The sequence below is a fragment of the Artibeus jamaicensis genome, unplaced genomic scaffold, assembly GCF_021234435.1.
Source record: "Artibeus jamaicensis isolate MK-2021 breed Jamaican fruit bat unplaced genomic scaffold, CSHL_Jam_final scaffold_1964, whole genome shotgun sequence".
In the NCBI taxonomy this organism is placed as follows: Eukaryota; Metazoa; Chordata; class Mammalia; order Chiroptera; family Phyllostomidae; genus Artibeus; species Artibeus jamaicensis.
The window spans coordinates 52,797,242-52,815,750 of NW_026522030.1; the positions used below are offsets into that span (position 1 = coordinate 52,797,242).

Sequence of the window (18,509 nt, forward strand, 5' to 3'; positions counted from 1 at the left end):
TCCTTCCTTCCTTCCTTCCTTCCTTCCACCTGAGGATCTGCTTTCATTGATTTTAGAGAGAGAGGACAGGGTGTGGGGCAGAGAGAGAAACATTGACGTGAAAGAGAAATATCAACTGGTTGCCTCCCATATGTACCCCTACTAGGATTGAACCCGAAGCCTAGGTATGTGCCCTGAGCAGGGATCGAATCTGCGGCATATTTGGTGCGTGGGACAGTGCTCCAACCAACTGAGCCATGGGCCAGGGTGCAGTGTATTTATTAATGAGCAGGTGTTTTAATTATTATATTGTATCAACTACTGTATTGTTATATCACAAAAAGAATTCTTGAAATTGAAAGATTCTTCCAACAGTAATTTTTTATTAAATGTGAGAACTCAGCTATATGAAGCCTCCTTATAAATTATTCATATTTTTTCAAATTCCTTAGACAATTTTTAAGGTAGTTCTTAAATGATTTTAAAACTGCATTCTAAATTTATTTCTACAACCTAAATCATAGCTTGACTAGTTTAAATTATTGCCAGAGAATTCAGCAGACTTTCAGACTTCCACATAGCTATAGGATTGTCAACTGTGGAAGTATTTAAAACCTACTGAGTAGCCGGTAGCTGATTAAGGTCCAACAGAGGAATCCGTGTGTGTTCTGCCCCCGTTGTATTTCTTAGGTGTTCACTGAGAGAAGTTAGCAGTCAGGTAAGGGCTGACTTCACTAAAGCAGCATCATGATGGTTGTCACCCGCCACTCCTTTCTGTCGCATGAGGTCTGTCGGGCAGTCAGAGATGGTTTGTTTTCTACTCTGAGCAAACATTACTGCCTCATTGCCGCTCACATGCACCCGTCATGAGAATCTAGCTCCCTCTTCTCTTTCTGTACATTTCGGGGTGTGTTTTTCTAGTTGAGAGGGCTCTCACGATTCTCTTTATTGTCCTCCTTTTTGTTGTTTAAAATGTGTTTTAACTATTTATCTCCCACTGTACCTCATTATTATCCATCACTTTTAGTGTACCAGAGTTTTGTAATATGTGAGGCTTAGAAAAAATAGCATTCAATCTATTTTAAGCACTTTCATGAGGTTTCTTTTCTTTACATTATAGTTTGCTGTGGATCAATTTGTTAGTTTACTGGTGACTTTGATACCAATAATCATGAAGCATTATACAACAAAATGTTACTGCATACTCTGAAATTTTAAAGGTGAATTTTTATTGTTCATTTGCTCCATTAAAAAAAAATAACCTACCATAAGGTCTACTTATAAAAGTAACTTATTTTATCCTTGTTTTCATTAATTTCCTTTTATCTTTTTCAAGTGTTATAGAAATTGTTATCTTAAAAATTTATGTTTATATATGTATAAATGATGGTATAGAAATAATATGGAAACATAAGTAGCCACATACAAGTTGGGATTTAAAGAACATGCAGTAACACTCTATGAAGTGAAAGTATTAGAATAATTATGTATAGTAAATTTATTTAGCTGCTTAGAGCTTACAGGACACTTCCACATCTGTTGTCTAACCAGACCCATGATTCTCACTAACATTGCCACTCATTTCTTTCACCCCTAAAGTGGGTAAGTTATTTGATTTTTCAGCTTCAGTTTATAAATATCACCTGCCTTCTGTATAGAATTATTATTAGAAAATAATAAAAGAGAGTGTTCCTAAGGAAAGTAACTTAAAATTGCAGAATTTTTTATTCAAATCATCCATATAAAATACAGAATACTGAGGCTGAAATCTATTCCTATATTAATTTCAGTATGTTTTTAATGGAAAATTCCAGAAATAGATAATTTGTAAGTTTTATTTGTTTATTTTTTATTATTTTTACTGCATTTTTTCCATTACCATTTATCCCCCTTATACACTCTTCCACCTCTACTCACGCCTCCCACTCTGCAGTTACCACACTGTGGTCTGTGTCCATGAGTCCTTTTTCTTTGTTGCTTGTTCCTCTACCCCCTAACCAATGGCTCAGCTTTGGGGGGGTAGCATTTTTTACTATTGCATATTTATGATCAATTCTCTAACTGCTTATCTCACAGATTTTCAAAAGGTTTGTTACAAACTGATTTTTTTAAAGTGGCTATCTTTTTAAAAAATGTATTTTATTGATTATGCTATTACACTTGTCCCTTTTTTTCCTCCTGTGCCCTCCTACTCCCAGGAACCCCCCTTCCCTCCAGCAATCAATATCCCTTAGTTCACGTCCATGGGTCGTGCATATAAATTCTTCTCCATTTCCTATACTGTTGTTAACCTCCTGTTGTATATTCTACCAATCACACTTCTTAATCCCTGCATCTTTTCTTCCATTCTCACCTTCCCCTTCGAAGCTCATAATCCTCCAGATGATCTCCATATCTATGATTCTGTTCTCGTTCTGGTTCTTGGCTTAGTTTGTTGTTTTAGATTCAGTTGTTGATAGTTGTGAATTTGTTGCCATTTTAATGTTCATAGTTTTAATCTTATTCTTTTTCTTATATAAGTCCCTTTAATGTTTCGTGTAACAATGGCTTAGTGATGATGAACTTCTTTAACCTGACCTTGTCTGGAAGCACTTCATCTGCCCTTCCATTCTAAATGATCACTTTGCTGGACAGAGTAATCTTGGTTGTAGGTCCTTGCTTTTTATCACTTTGAATACTTCTTTCAAGCCCCTTCTTGCCTGCAAAGTTTCTTCTGAGAAATAAGCTAATAGTTTTATAGGAACTCCTTTGTAGGTAACTCTCTGCTTTTTCCTTGCTGCTTTTAAGATTCTTTCTTTATCTTTAACCTTTGGCATTTTAATTATGATGTATCTTGGTGTGGCCCTCTTTTGGTCCAACTTGTTTGGGACTCTCTGTGCTTCCTGGACTTATATGTCTATTTCCTTCACCAAATTAGGGAAGTAAAGTATGTTATTCTTTAGTTTCATCCATAACTTGTAAACCCAATTATCATTTTAACTTTATACTTTCTGTGGCATCCTGCATAGTTTGGTCTACCCAGCAGATACTCAATTCTTAATTAGTATAATTTCTAGTTGTCACATTAAAAGAGTAAGGCTGAAGATGGTTCTATTCCTTTTTCCAACATTAATTTTAGTGCCCTGAGAAGTTTTACCCAATTTATCACAATCTAGAAATGTTAATTCAAAACATCTAGTCAGATAGCAATAAAATGTTATAGATGTTTTTTAAACAATGTTATTAAAGAATGTTATAGATGGGTTTTTTTTCCTTGACTTAGGAAGTGTTGCATAGTCCTTTATAACACGTGTGTTGTCTTGCCTTTCATTTTGTTCGACTAACTTTTCTACCAAATTGAATAAGCCATTAGCTTTTAGTCTGTGGAAGTGTGGATCCATAGATATTTCCCATTAGACAAAAGAAAATCTATACAGGCCACATCCCCTGGGGCTGGTCTTCCCAGCCGGCCTGGTGGGCTGGCACTGCTGTGCCGTGCCCTCCTGGGAAGGAACTATGTAGGATGATTCCCTTAATGTCAGGGATATTAATTGGAGAATTATGCACAGTTTTCAGCTAACTAACTTTTGTACTATACTACATGTATCAATCAAGCATTCTGATTTAGGGCATTTGCGTTGTACATTTTATATTTTTGAAGCTATTATAAAACAAAATTATTAACTTGTGTATATTTGTATATCTTGAGTAGTTTAAAATTAGGGTTTGCTGAAATGAGACATACTGTATTTCAGTGGCCATGTTTTAATACATTTTGCTTTAAAAAACTCTTCAGAAAAGATCTCCACTTGGCGATGGCTGTACAGCTCTGTGAGTGTACTAAAACTCCCTGAACTATACAGTTTCATGGGTATATTATGTGATTGTGAGTCATATCATAAGAAAGCTGTGATTTAAAAAAATTTCCAGTGCACAAAATATTTTCATAGGTTTAAACTAATACAATTTCAAGTTATATATATAATTTATTTAAAAACTTTAGCCTTAATAAACATTTAAAGCTTTATAAATATGAAATTAAATGTGACCTAAAAATGATGTGCTCTTGTTCAATAGTAACACGTTATTATAGAAACTTAAGAAACTGTAGATAAGGAAAAAGACACTTAAAAGTGTGTGGGTTTTTAAACACTCACTTCTGCTGTGCACTGTCACTAAGCTGTCCCTGTGCTTCACCACAGGCACGCGCCACGTCACTGCATTTCAGTCAGCAGCGGACTGCGCAGCGGCGGTCCCATGAGGTCCTAACGCATAGAAGTCATAGAAAGTATAGCACAGCGCTGACAGGCTTGTCTCAGTTGGGCGTCATCCCGCAAAGCGAAAGGTTGCCAGCTTGATTCCCAGTCAGGGCACATGACTGGGTTGTAGGTTTGGTTCCCAATGGGTTGCATCTGAAAGGCAACTGATCGATGTTTCCTTTCCTCTCTTTGTCCCTCCCTTCCCCTCTCTCTAAAAATAAATAAATGAAATCTTTTCTAAAAAAATATAGCACATATGATTATGTATAATACACAATACTTGATAGTGATAAGAAATGGCTGTTACTGCTTTATGTACTTAATATGCATACTATACTATACTTTTTATTGTTATTTTAGAGTATATGGATAAAAAAGTTTGCTGTTAAACATTATACTGTGTTAGCGCTGTTGGCAGCCACACGGCTAGTGTTACTGTGTCTCTTGATCACACAGTAATTTTCTTTTGTGCTTGCTTTAGTCTCATGTTGCTTCATACATTAAGTGTAGTTTGAGTGTACAGTGTGTATAAGGTCTGTGCAGTGTACAGAAATGTCCTGGGCCGTCACATTCACTCACCACTCACTCACTGACGGACCCATAGCAACTTCCGATCCTGCTTGTTCCATTCCTGGTAAGCACCCTGTACAGGTGTATCTTTTTTAAAATAAAGACTCTATTTTACTGTACTTCTTCTAGATTTAGATGTGTTTAAGTGCTTACCATTATGTTACAGTGGTAGTACAGTAACATACTCTCCGGCTTGTAGCCTGGGAGTGATAGGCTGTGCTGTATTATCTGGGAGTGTAGTAGGCTCTGCCACTGAGGTTAGTGTGAGCACACTGACATTCAAACAGCAGCAAAACTACCTAATACCACGTTTCTCAGAAGATATCCCTGTCCCTAAGCAGCGTGTGACTGTACTTCCTTGATATCCATCTTTTTCCTGCCAGCTTTCATTAGTTGTCAGTTGCTTTTCATGACCATCTCAGGGAAGCAACCAGATGTAAAAATATCTTCTCATAAGAAGAGCTTGGTGAGAGCTTTGGCTTTTTCTCCCTGGACTAGGAGAGATGTATATGAAGATGAGTGATAACATCATTATCTAAAAAGAAATACAATACATATAATAAATATCTTCCAGAACAGTTTTTGAAATGCATTCACTTGGGGATTTTGTTGTAAAAATTTGCTTTAGAACACTTTGGATTTAAAGTGAAAACTCAGAATCTTTGATAAATAATTTTGTGGCAATGGTTTTTATATAGCTGGACTATTTCTCTGTCTTTTAAAAAACTCTTGTTATCATATTTCACATTAACTTTCTAACAGCTAAAATTGTTCACAATGCAGTTTAAAGATAAATGCAATATCAGGCTTTGAAATTTTTTTTTTGTAAATATTAAGACCCGAGTACAAAATGAGGGCTGTATTGTGGATTAAGTGAAATATCTCAAGGCTGTGCAGTTCTGATAACTGAACCTGAAGTGACCTTTCTCAGACACAATTACAGAGCTGTATGTTTTTCCTTTAATTTCATCAGGGGTTTAATTAGTATACAAATAAAACTTCCCTTATCTTCCTTTCTACCTAATTGGCTTGTCTTCGCTTATATATGAAGTATGTGAAAGTGGGCTGTAATTAGGGTGACCGTGGTAACCTCTTTTCCTCAAATGTACTGTTGCCTAAAGGCCTCAAGGCCTAAAAACAGTGCTTTGGATTATTGCTTTGCAATCACTATGGCTGTCCCACAGGTTTTCTCATGAGCAGAAGGGCTTTGGGTGCTGCAGGTTCCCACTGCTTAACAGGATCTTCATTCTTCTCCCCACTAAATGTTTATTGATTATCTCGCTGTTCCAGGCTCAGCCTCCAACAACTTAATATCAGGTGACAGTCAGGAGAGTTCTCCAAGTAATTAGAGTTGAGCATTGGGGGAACAATTAGGAGCAGAGTTATTAAACTTGATTTATCCTATTCTCTCCTGAACAGTTTCTTGGATATCAGAACATCACACTTTCACAATCTACCCTGGTTGGGAAATTAGTGGCCAACCTGCTGCTTATCATTGTTGCCCTGCTGCCGAGAGGCACAGCCTCTCGGTTTCTGTCCTTCAGCTGGAAATATTAGTGCCCATAACGTATATCATGGGTTTCAATTAGATAGACCTGGACAGAAGAGTAAACTTAAAATTATATATACATTTTTTACATATATATAAGACATATATACAATATAGGTGCATCTGTGTGATACATATATACACACGTATAAATATATTTTTATTTCTTGAATATCCATTATTAAGATATTAAAAGATAACCACTTAGTCATCAAAAATAAAAAAGGTGAATATTATGGAAAAGACATAGTAGCATCAAATCACTTTTTCTGTCTTGGTGTGTTACGTACATCTGCATGGACCCATTGATTTGTATTGCTTCCATTGTAATGTCTGGCTCTTACATATTATGCATGTGTAAGTTATAGAAATATAATGATTTTTTTCCATTCTTTGTACTTTGTACTTTGAACTTCCATTCAAGTTTTTGCTTTATATTTTTATTTTTTGATTTAACCTTTATTGTGTGTTTTCCATTACCATGTAGTCTCCCTTATACCTTCTGCCCCCCGGCAATCACACTGTTGATTTTTTAAAAGAAATTTTATCTTTTCATTTTCACATCAAGGAAATAATGATCTATATCACTTTGTTTATACCACTTTTTGTTCATTTTCTGTAATTTCAGTCTTAGAATGGTCTCTTCAGCTATGCCTCTGAAACAGTGTGAGCTTCAGGAGAGATGGTTGGCTCCCTACCATTGCCCCTGAAAGATGAAAATAAAGATGATTTAGAATATAGTAGAAATTTTAACTTTATGAGTTATACCTTTTTTGAAAAGACATCATAGGATTTTTGAAAAATCAAGTGTGGTTTTATAATGATTCCAAAGTCACGGGTTAACTCATTGGACCAGCGAGCTTCAATCTGTACAGAACTAGTGAAAATACACTGAATACCCCTCACAAATGTGCACCTCCAGTCATAAGAGTTACTGAGCAAGAGAATTCGAGTGGATTGGCACAAATCTATTATTTCTGTCAGAAAAAGGTTTCAAGCTTTGTGTGTAACTAACTGGTGTGGGATCATTAGTTTTATCTTTATACCTGAAGAATAGCAGTTTTTATTACCTGAAACATGTCAGAGGTACTGGCTCTAAAAAGATTCCAGTATAGGTTTTATTTTTTTTAATGAAGAAATCTCATGATACTTTAATACCTTTAAACATCTTAACATTGGCACAAAATAAGTAAGTTTATTATGGCTTTTAAAATCTATTCCTTATCATATTTTTTGAAGTTCGTTTAAATTAGACTATTTCCATAGTGGGATGTTCTTAAAGATCTGTTAACACTAAAGATTTAAAATAAAGTGTATCTAATACATAATCACAGTTTGCTTATTTTTTATTTTTGACATATTTGTCTGATGGCAACTTGACTATATGAAATGTGAAACACTAAATTTAAAAATTTAGCATTTTTGAATACCTGATTTGACTGATGATTGCTTTCATTCACTAACATTTAGAGTGAATTGTTTTAGCTTTATGCAGGCAGCTTGAGTTGGTTTTTTTTTTTTACAACCTATTGTGAATGCATTCAGAGAATGAATGCTATTAGGAGAGTTTAAAACATGAAATTATTGCGTTTTGATTATTCTTTTAAAAAGGATTTTACTTATTTATTTTTAGAGGGGAAGGGAGGGAGAAAGAGAGGGAGAGAAACATTGATGTGAGAGAGCCTCTCATGTGTTCCTGAGCAGGGACTCAGCTGCAAGCCAGGCATGTGCCCTGACTGGGAATTGAACTGGTGACCCTTCACTTTGCAGACCAACACCCAACCCAACTGATCCACACTGGTTGGATGCATTTTGGTTATTCTTTACTGGGCATTTTAAGGATAGTTATGGACTAACAGGAGGCTAAACTCTGAGCAGGAAGAAGAAAATACTATGTATATGAAATCAGTTATTCAGCTCAGTCCAACAAATTTCAGAGAAAAACTATTTGAGCTTATACTTTGGAAATTTTGTGGGCAAAGGGATGACCGGATTTCTAGTGCTACCAATACTCTGATCCCTATACAGTTTTACATCTTAGAATTTTAAATGAGGTCTAGAAAAATTTCCTATGAATTGTGAGTTTCTGATTTATCTTGACTAATAAAGATAAAGGGGGGGTCTTAAAGTCAAGATAAAGTTGTATACTTGCATCCTCAAATTTTTATGCTAAGAGTATATTTCAAATTAAAGAAAATAGCAAATTTCAATCAACAGATTTTGTACCTCTGTGACTAGGAAAACATGGAATATAAATAATTCCAGCAGCAGGTATTATTTATGACTTTCTCTGTTGAAATGTGTCGATCACATTGTGTTGCTGCCCTGAGCATGAGAGTTATTTCAGGAAGGAAGTGAATTTTATTTTTGGAGTCCAGTTTGTCCATGGACATGTCTATAGAAACTGTTACAGATATATTTGTAAAGACAGTAGTGATATTTATAAATCATGGGTTTCCTATTCTCCATAGGTACCATAACCCACCTTCCTCTCAGTCATATACACATTTTGGGTGTATCATAGTTCTGGTATTAAATAGACTCTAAATTTCATGTGCTCTCCCAAAACTTTATTTTTTCATCATTAAAAGAAAATGTGACTGGATAATTTTATAAGCAGGTATTTTTAGTAAGAATAAAATGTATTTGCCTTGCAGTACTTTAAAAAATAAAATAGAGTTGTGTATTGTAGCTAAACATTTTTCAAAATCTTATCAGTTCTATCATTTCTAATTAGTAAGTATGTAAAATTTTTGCAGAAAATTTGTTAAACCTTGATGTGTAATGACCCAAGTCTACTTCTCAGTCAGTCTGTATCCTTCTTTGTTTAATAGCCTATGGCATAAATTGAAGTTAATTATCAGGGCTGACAAGTAACTCTGTTTTCTGTCTGCTTGCAGAGTCTCTCGGAGGCAAAGATGGAGCTGAGAAGAAAAGATCAATCTCTGCGTCAGCTCAATAGACATCTTACCCAGCTGGAGCAGGACAAGCGTCGACTGGAGGAGAACATCCACGATGCAGAGAGTGCCCTCCGCATGGCAGCCAAGTGAGCATTTGGACCTTGGGGAGATCACTTAAAACAGACAAAAGATCAATTCTTACTTTCATGCTCCGGGTTTTAGCTCTGGATAATACAGTGTTAGAAAACAAAAGTACAGCTGTCTCTCTTTGAAAGTCTCTGATATATCCTCAAAAAAGAAAACTCTTTAACTCAACATTCTAAATGTATATTTTATTGAGAAACTTCAGAAAAGTGTAAGGGTCTATGTAAGCTCTAATTAGGTACATTTTGGGCTCTGATGTTTGTTGCATGTTTGAAACCATGTTTTCATTAATAGGAAATGTAAGACTCTGTACAGAAAAGTTTTGCATAGTTTGTTCTATCACACATTTCTTATTCCCTTCTGCCCCACTTCCCTCCAAATTTTTCTTTGCATATATTATGATAGTAATATTCCAAGTAATATTTCCATTAAAATGTTAGTATACAATCAAATATGTATATTATAGCATCTTTCTAAGTGCAATAAAGACAGATATCATAGAAGAGTCACTTAATATTACAGCCATATATTTTAATATGTTAAATAAAAAAATACACTGTTTTCAGAGTGGTCATCTATGTAAATGTGACGAGAGTGTTTTCCTTTTACCAGGTAATCAGGTTGACATACACCGTGAAGTTCAAATTGAACAGTTCTCCTGGGCATTCTTGTTTGTTCCCCACATTAAATTACAAGGAGTACTTTAAGACAGTCCTTTGTATAACAGCATGGCTTAAAGAAAATCTATTTATGGATTAAAGAAACTCAGTGTTTTCTGAATTTGGAATTCCAGATTCCTGTACTTAGAAAAATTTATATGTTAATTTAAAAGACATTTAAGCCAAACTTTCTTTCTAATTGCTTATACTGAAATATGAATGTAGTCTGTAGACTAAATCATAGAATGGGGGATCTACAATCTTAGGGTAGCTACAGCTTAGCCAGTAGGTTTGGGAAATTGCTTATACATAGTGAGAAAACCAGTTTATACCAGGCCAAAATAGGGCATGTTTGAGAATCCACCAACGGTTTTTTTTTATTGTAAATCTGTATAATAATTGCATCACCATATTAGGTATATGTACTTGTCATTTTAAATAATTCAAGTTTTACTACATCAGTGTTTTGTTGTCATTGTTCAGTCCTAAGTTTCCTCAGATCAAATGAGAAGGTGCTTTCTAGTGTGTCTTAGAGCTCCAAAAATTCTGAGATTAAGGAAAGCAAGATTATAAAATCTTCAGATTCATACTGTATCCAACCATTGCTGCTGATTAAGGAATTTGGCTTGACTGTGAAATTTGGAGTACTGATACAAGCTTACAGTTTTTAGTTTATAATTTCACATTAAATCTTTATTAGCATTTTCATCCAAAATTTTAATTTAATTATAAAGGTCAAATTTACTGTACAAAGCTAACAGAAGAAACAAGTAACTTTGCATAGTTCTAGTCAAGGCCATAGACAGTGTTTCAGTGTTTTTGCAGTTATGATAGCAAAAAATACTGTACAGAAGGAAAATATTATTTTGCACAGTATGGCCATTTATAATATATCCCTACCACTAATATGTTAAAATTTTTTATTAGAAATCAAAAGAATAAAAGTTTAGCCTTTTTAGCACATTATAAGTCAATAGTATAATCATGATTTTGTTTTTCTTTCTTTTTTGCTTTTTAACTTTGAAGATATCCTTGAGATTTTCCCTCCTCTAATCTATGACAAGCAATAAGATTGAAAGTAAAAATTAAATGTGGAAATATACTGGTGCATATAGTTAGGTTCCACATTTCTAGGAGCACAAAGATAATTAACCATTATTTTTCAATAACGGTGACTTATATACAATGTGTAACAGTTGTAGTAAGGCTTGGGTTTTATTAACATTAAATTTTACTTTTTTCTAGGGACAAAGAATGTGTTGCTAATCATATGCGGACAATAGAAAATATGCTTCATAAGGTATTATAATTTTTCTTAACTGTTGTTCAACTTGTGTTATGATACCATTCTCCTAGTCATTTTTACTAAGTGCACAGCACTTTTATTCATTTTGTACTTTCTTTAAAAATAAATGAACAAAAGGTCCTTTCACATGACTGAAAGTTTGTATTATACAAAGCTATACTGCACAAGTTTTTCAGGATTCACTTCATGTACGTGATGAAGCTATGAGCATAGTGATTTCCCCAAACTGGTGTAATTGTACTGAATTATTTGTGGTCTTTGGTGAGTGAACCAGAGGTCATTAAGATTCTTACATGTCTCGTAATGATGAAATGTTTGACCACACTGTCTAACCTCTCAGCACTCGTAAACCTACCACCCTACCTATGTGTACACAGACAGAGACATAATGTATTGTATTTGGCAGTGCTCATATATCTTAACTAGGCAGTCATGTTTTTCAAGTTGTGATTTATGTTCTTATAGGACTGGGTTTTTAAAGTAGAAGTTTAATGTATTTAATAATGTTGCATTATTCTCAAATTTGATTACTTCTGAATGGTAAATTTACTTTTCATTTGTAGTGATGAGCGGCATAATAAAGATATTGTTATATTAATACAGACTTAATTTGTATATTAACTGGCTGTATATTTTGTTAGCACTTCAGATTCAAAGATGTGTTCACTCTTTCACTATTTAAAAATAGAGAAATGTTATTTCTGTGTTTTTGTTATTGTCTGAGTGACAATTTATTGGAAACAACTACCTGGTACTTTTAAGGTACATGGAACTTATGAATGAATCATATTTAGAATAATTTTGTCAATCAAATTTACTATATAATATAGTTTGTAAATCACTTAAATGCACAAAACTAACCTTTTAAAGGAAATATTTAGTAAATATTAGCAAACTAATATTGAATACATTTTAACATTTTGGAAACCGTGGGCCTTCACATTCTTCAGTAAATATATGCAAAGTGACTAGCATTATTTCATATCACCAGAGCATTTGGAAAAATACCTAATACTCTGAGAGCTATTTTTAAAAATAATATTTGTCTGAAACTATGCCTTCCTCCCTCTCATTTAAAACAATGTCGACAGCCAGTGTAGTTCAGACGCAGTCACGTCAAACACATACATGCTAGAAATCTGAAATTTCATTTTGTAGGAAAAGAGACATTTTTGGTTAGACTTTTTTTGTACCTTGGAGAGGAAAACTCAGTCATGTCATATATATATATGTCATACCTTTTTATATGGTTAACATTGCTTTTGACATCTAGTAGCTTGTTCATCTCCCAGCCAGAGGAAGACAGTGTTGGATGGCACTGTCTTAGGCAGTGGATATTGACATCGGAGAGAAATCATCATCAGTATAAAACATATGTTATCTTTTACTTATAAGAATGGCAAAGTATGTATTTTAAATATAATAAAGGTTGATTGCAGCAGGGTAATTGTAATCATGCAGTTACATTTTATCTTTTGTTTTTCATGTCATGTGGAAAGAAAGAAAGATGTCTGCAGATTTTGGCTGCAGCTCATATGGATTCGCTTAATGGCTTTTTTCCTTCAAATTTAGTAATTATTTTGACTTAAATCTTTGGAAGTTTCTATTTATATAGTAGTTTTAAAATGATCAGTTACTTTTAAAGCTTGAAGTAAAAATTTAGAAAAGGCTAATCGATTGATTATTGGGCTAATTCTCTTTTCCACAGAATTTGGGTGAGAATAAATGGATTACAAGGAAGTGGCCTAGAGAGTTTCTTGGAAGCTCGCAGGTTGGTGCAGATTGTTAATATGAAGAGACATGCAAAGTTCACAGGTTTATTTTTCAGGCCATTTTGGACTGTCTAGCAGTAGCGTTGGCTGTCTCTGAGGGTAGCACAGAAGGAGGAGGGTACAGGCTTTCACAGCACAGTGGAAATGGTGTGGTCACATCCAAACTGTTTAGCCAGTTGACCTTTGCAAAATTTCTATTTCTGTTTGAGTCAGTTTTGGTAGTGTTCATTTATCTAGGAATTTGTCTATTTCATCTAGGTTATCTAATTTATTGACATATAATATTTCACTATCTTAGACTTGTTTTTATTACTGTAAGGTTGGTAGTATGTCATGACTTTTAGTTCTGATTTTAGTATTTTATTAATCTTTTCTTACTGAGGTTTGTCAATTTTGCTAATCTTTTCCAGGAACCACATTTAGTTTCCCTGATTTGCTGTATTGGTTTTCTGTTCTCTATTTCATTCATCTCTGCTCCAATCTTTTTTATTTCCTTTTTTGTTTGGGTTTAGTTTGCTCTCCTTTTTTTTTTTTTTTTTTTTTTTTTTTTTACTTTTCTAAGATAAACAGTTAGGTTATTGGTTTGAGATCTTTCTTTTTAAAGGAAAAATGTTTGTGTTTTGAATAAGCCAGCTAGACTCAGTTTAGAGGATCCCCATCTTGTACATCTTGTAGGCAATGTCCAGAGCATCACAGCTGAGAGTCAGTTGAACTTGTGCCTTCTTCCTCTCCTTCAGGCCTGATCAGGGTGTTGACCTTGGCCACTTTAATGTCACAGAGCTTCCTCACAGCCTGTTTGATGTGGTGCTTGTTGGCCTTGGCATCCACCCTGTACACAAGTGTATTCTTGTTTTCTGTCTTTTTTATGGCTGACTCGGTGGTTTGGGGAAGTTGATGATGGCATAGTGGTCAAGCTTGTTTCTCTTGGGGCTGCCCTTCCAAGGGTATTTGGGCTGCCTTTGGAGCCACATTGTCTTCATTCATCAGAAGGTGGGTGATAGGCAGATCTTTTTTTCTGTGGCTGTGGATGCCTGTCGGCACTGCTTTCTTTGCCTTCAAAGCCTTTGTTTTGGTTTTGGCTTTGGGAGGAGAAGGGGCTTCCTTCCTTACTCTCTGCACCATCTTTGCGAAAAGCTTCTGCTTTGTTTTTTAATGTAGGCATTTACAGCTATACATTTCTACATGAGCACTATTTTCATTGCATTCCATATGTTTTGCTCTGTGGTGTTTTTGTTTTTCCCTATCTCAAAGTATTTTCTAACTTCCCTATGATTTTTTCTTTAACCTATTCATTGTGTTGTTTAATTTCCAAAATATTTGGGCACTTTCCACATGACTTTTTACTGTTGAGTTCTGATATAATTCTTTATGTTTTGAGTAGATATTTTGTTTGACTTCAATTCTTTTAAATTTATTAAAGTTTTTTGTGTGGTCTACCTGTCAGAGGAGAGGGGGGACCGGATGAAAGATGATGAAGGGATTAAGCAAAGAACATTTATGCACAACCCAAAGATAAGGACAAAGATACTGGAACTGACTGAGGGATGGAGAGAGTGGTGCAGGGTGGAGGTGGGAAAAGAGAGAAAAAGTGGGAATAACAGCTTTTTCTGTGTAATGGCATGAACAATAAATAAAAAAGAAAATGGCACTGAAATAGAGAACAAGGGGATAGTGACCAGAGGGGGAGAAGGAAGGGAAGTTAAGGGGAAAAAGGGGGAGGGATTTGGAGGAACAAATAGGAAGGACACAGGGACGAGAACTAAAGGGGGTGGAAATGGGAGGGAGGTGGGGAGCAAGGGGCGGGGGAGGCTGAGAAGGGAAAAATAGACAAAAAACTGTACTTGAAAAATAACTAAATAAAATTTAAAAAAAAGAAAATGAAAAAAAAAAGTTTTTTGTGTGGTCTAGAATATGGTCTGTCTTGGTGAGCATTTAAAACACACATGTAGGAGACTTCCGCCAAGATGGAGGTATAGGTGGATGTGCCATTCCTTCTCACACAACCAAGTTTAGGGACAACTAAATATTAGCACCAGAGAACACAACCAGAACACGGAAAATTGAACTTTTCGGAAGTCCGTTAACAACAAATTCTTCAGCCCGACCGGTAAGGGGCGAAACCGGCGTCTCGTGAGGAGTTGCACGGGAGGGCTCCGGTCGGACGGACCCAGGTGCGGAGTCCAGACGCGCAAATCCAGATGCACGGGTTCCAGGCCCAGGGTTGGACCTAGTGAGCGACCGAGCGACCCACCGGGTGAGCGACTGCTGAGGAGACGGTGGGGAGGCGGTGCTGCGTGTTGACTGCAGTTGCCTGTCTGCGGGCGAGCGGACGGGCGAGGGAGTGGGTGGTTGGACCAGCCGTGGCGGGTAAAGGGCGCCGCCATTTCCCCACTCTGACCACGCCCCCACATACAGCGTCACAACCCAGCGACCTGGGAGTCCAAGGCGCTGCTTCTCACATTTAAAGGGCCAGAACAGACCAAAAATGTCGCAGGAAGACCTCAAAGCCCCAGAGATAAATCTAAGCGACGAAGAAATAGCAAAACTCTCAGACGCACAGTTTAAAACACTGGTCATCAGGATCCTAATAGATCTGGTTGACTATAACCACAAATTAGAGAAACATATGAAGGCTAAACTAAGGGAAATTAATGGAATTCCACAGGAAACCCATAGAGATGAAAAGGAAACTGGGACTCAAATCAATGGAGTGGACCAGAAGAAAGCGAATAATGGCCAAACAGAAAAGAGTCAAGGAGCAAGAATTCAAAGAAATGAGGAGAGTCTTAGGAACCTCCAGGACATCTTTAAACGCTCCAATATCCAAATTATAGGGGTACCAGAAGGGGGAAAGACACAACCACCAGTGGAAAAATTATTTGAACAAATAATAAAAGAAAATTTCCCCAATCTGGCAAAGGAAGTAGACTTCCAAGAAATCCAAGAAGCTCAGAGAGTACCAAAAAAGTTGGACTCAAGAAGAAACACACCAAGGCATATCATAATTACATTAGCCAAAATTAAAATGAAGGAGAGAATCCTAGAAGCAGCAAGAGCTAAGGGGACAATCACCTACAAAGGAGTCCCCATCAGACTGTCAGCAGATTTCTCAAAAGAGACCTTACAGGCAAGAAGGGGGCTGGAAAGAAATATTCCAAGTCACGAAATCTAAAGACCTACAACCAAGATTGCTCTATCCAGCAAAACTTTCATTTAGAATGGAAGGACAGATAAAGTGCTCCTCAGATAAGATCAAATTCAAGGAGTTCATCATCACCAAGCCCTTATTATATGAAATGTTAAAGGGACTTATCTAAGAAAAAGAAGTTAAAGAAACATGAACAGTGAAAGAACAACAAGCTCACAGTTATTAACAACCACACCTAAAACGAAAGCAAACTAAAAGAACAGCTAGATCAGGAGTGGAAACATAGAAATGAAGATCTCAAGGAGGGTTAGCAACAGGGGAGTGGGAGGAGGGAGATGGGGGGAGAAGGTACAGAAAATAAGTAGCATAGACAGTAGATAGAAAATAGATGGGGGGGCAAGAATAGCATGGGGAATATAGAACCTAAAGGACTTGAGACACATGGACATAAACTAAAGGGGGGTAATGGTGGGGATGGGGGGCAGGGTGGAGGGGAATGAAGGGGGGAATAGAATAACTGTAACAGCATAATCAATTAAAAAAATAAATTTAATAAAAAAAAACACACATGTATTTTGTTCTTGTGGGTGGAGTGTTCTATATATGTCTGTTATATCTGGTGGATTTACAGTATTGTTCAAGTCTTCAAGTTTCTTGGATATCTTTTATGTAGTTGTTTTTTTATTAATGAAGAAATATTTTGAAGTTTCAAAGTATTGTTTTTCAAGTATTTCTACCTTCAGTTTTGCTTTATGTATTTTAGGGTTATTTTCTTGTGTGCATGTATATTTAGAAATTATTGTATCTTCTTGGTAGAGTGACCCTTTTATTATTATATATATTTTTTGTCTCTTCAAAAAACTTGTCTTACAGTCTGTTTTGTATGATATTACTATAGCCACTTCAGCTGTCTTTTGTTCATTGTTTGCATGGAATATCTTTTTCTCTCCTTTTACTTTCAACCTATCTGTGTCTCAGATAAGTCTCTTGTAGAGAGCATGTGGTCAAGTCATATTTTTAAATATATTTGCCAAGCTCCAACTTTTAATTGGAGAGTTTAATCAATTTGCATTTAATGTAATTAGTAGTAAGAAAGGACTTTTGTCCTTTTTTCTCTATATACTACATCTATATTGTTTCATAACTTCAGTATTAGTCTTCTCCCTTTTTTGTGTGCTAGATAGTACTTTTCTAGTGTAATATTTGGTGCCATTTTCCTTTGTTTTACTACATATTATTATTTTCTTAGTGGTTGCTTTGGGATTATAGCTAACATAATAATTCACAACAATTAGCTTGAAATAATACCAATTTAGTTTCAATAGTATACAGAAACTTTGCTCCTATATAGTTCTACCCCCATTTATGTTGCTGTTATCACAAATTACATCTTTATACATTGAGGACCCATCAACACAGTTGATAATTAATGTCTTATGTGATAGTCTTTTAAATCATATAGGGAAAAAAAAGAAGTTACATACCCAAAATACATTAATACTGACTTTTATATTTACCTATGCAGTTACCTTTATTTTTTTATTTTAGTATTCTTTGTTTCTTCTGTGGTTTTGAGTTACTGTTAGTGTCCTTCATTTCGGGCTAAAGGACCTCTCCTAAAGAGGCAGGTCTAGGGTGAAGAGCAACCTCAGCTCTTGGAGTGGCTTCGTTTCTCCTTCATTTTTGAAGCATATTTTTGTTGGATATAGAATTCTTGATTGACAGCTTTTTCTACTTTCAACACTTAGAGGTATCAACTCCAAAATTTCTCTTTGTTTTCTTTTTATACTATGTATCTCTTTACTTATATTTTCCTTTGGAGAACATCATTCTCATGGTTTCCCCTTTGGCTCTTTGTGCATGGTTTTCTTTAAATTTTAAAAAATATTTAAAATAATTCATTTAAAGTCATTCAGTGGTAAATTCCATGTGTAGGCTTCCTCAGAGACAATTCTTATTAATTTCTATTTTTCTTATATATGGGTGATACTTTATTTCTTTGCAAACTTCATAACTTTTTATTGAAGTATGGATATTTTTTAAAAAGATTTTGTTTATTTACTTTTAGAGAGAGGGGAAGGGAGGGAGAAAGAGAGGAAGAGAAACATTGATGTGTGAGAGAAACATTGATCAGTTGCCTCTCTCATGCCCTCAACTGGGGACCTGGCCTGTGACCCAGGAAAGTGCCCTGACTGACGAGCTTTAGGTCCACAGGCTGGCACTCAATCCACTGAGCCACACCAT

At 35.5% G+C, this 18,509-nt stretch overlaps 1 protein-coding gene across 6 annotated transcripts in view; it reads left to right on the forward strand.

The window, feature by feature from the left end:
• CCDC171 (coiled-coil domain containing 171) overlaps positions 1–18,509 on the forward strand; it is a 313,511-nt gene that overhangs the window by 207,474 nt on the left and 87,528 nt on the right. For all 6 annotated transcript variants that reach the window (XM_053656500.1, XM_053656501.1, XM_037132070.2 and 3 more), the window contains 2 exons: positions 9,237–9,382; positions 11,285–11,339. In XM_053656500.1, the coding sequence (XP_053512475.1) occupies positions 9,237–9,382; positions 11,285–11,339 (201 nt within the window). The remainder of the gene's footprint in view (positions 1–9,236; positions 9,383–11,284; positions 11,340–18,509) is intronic.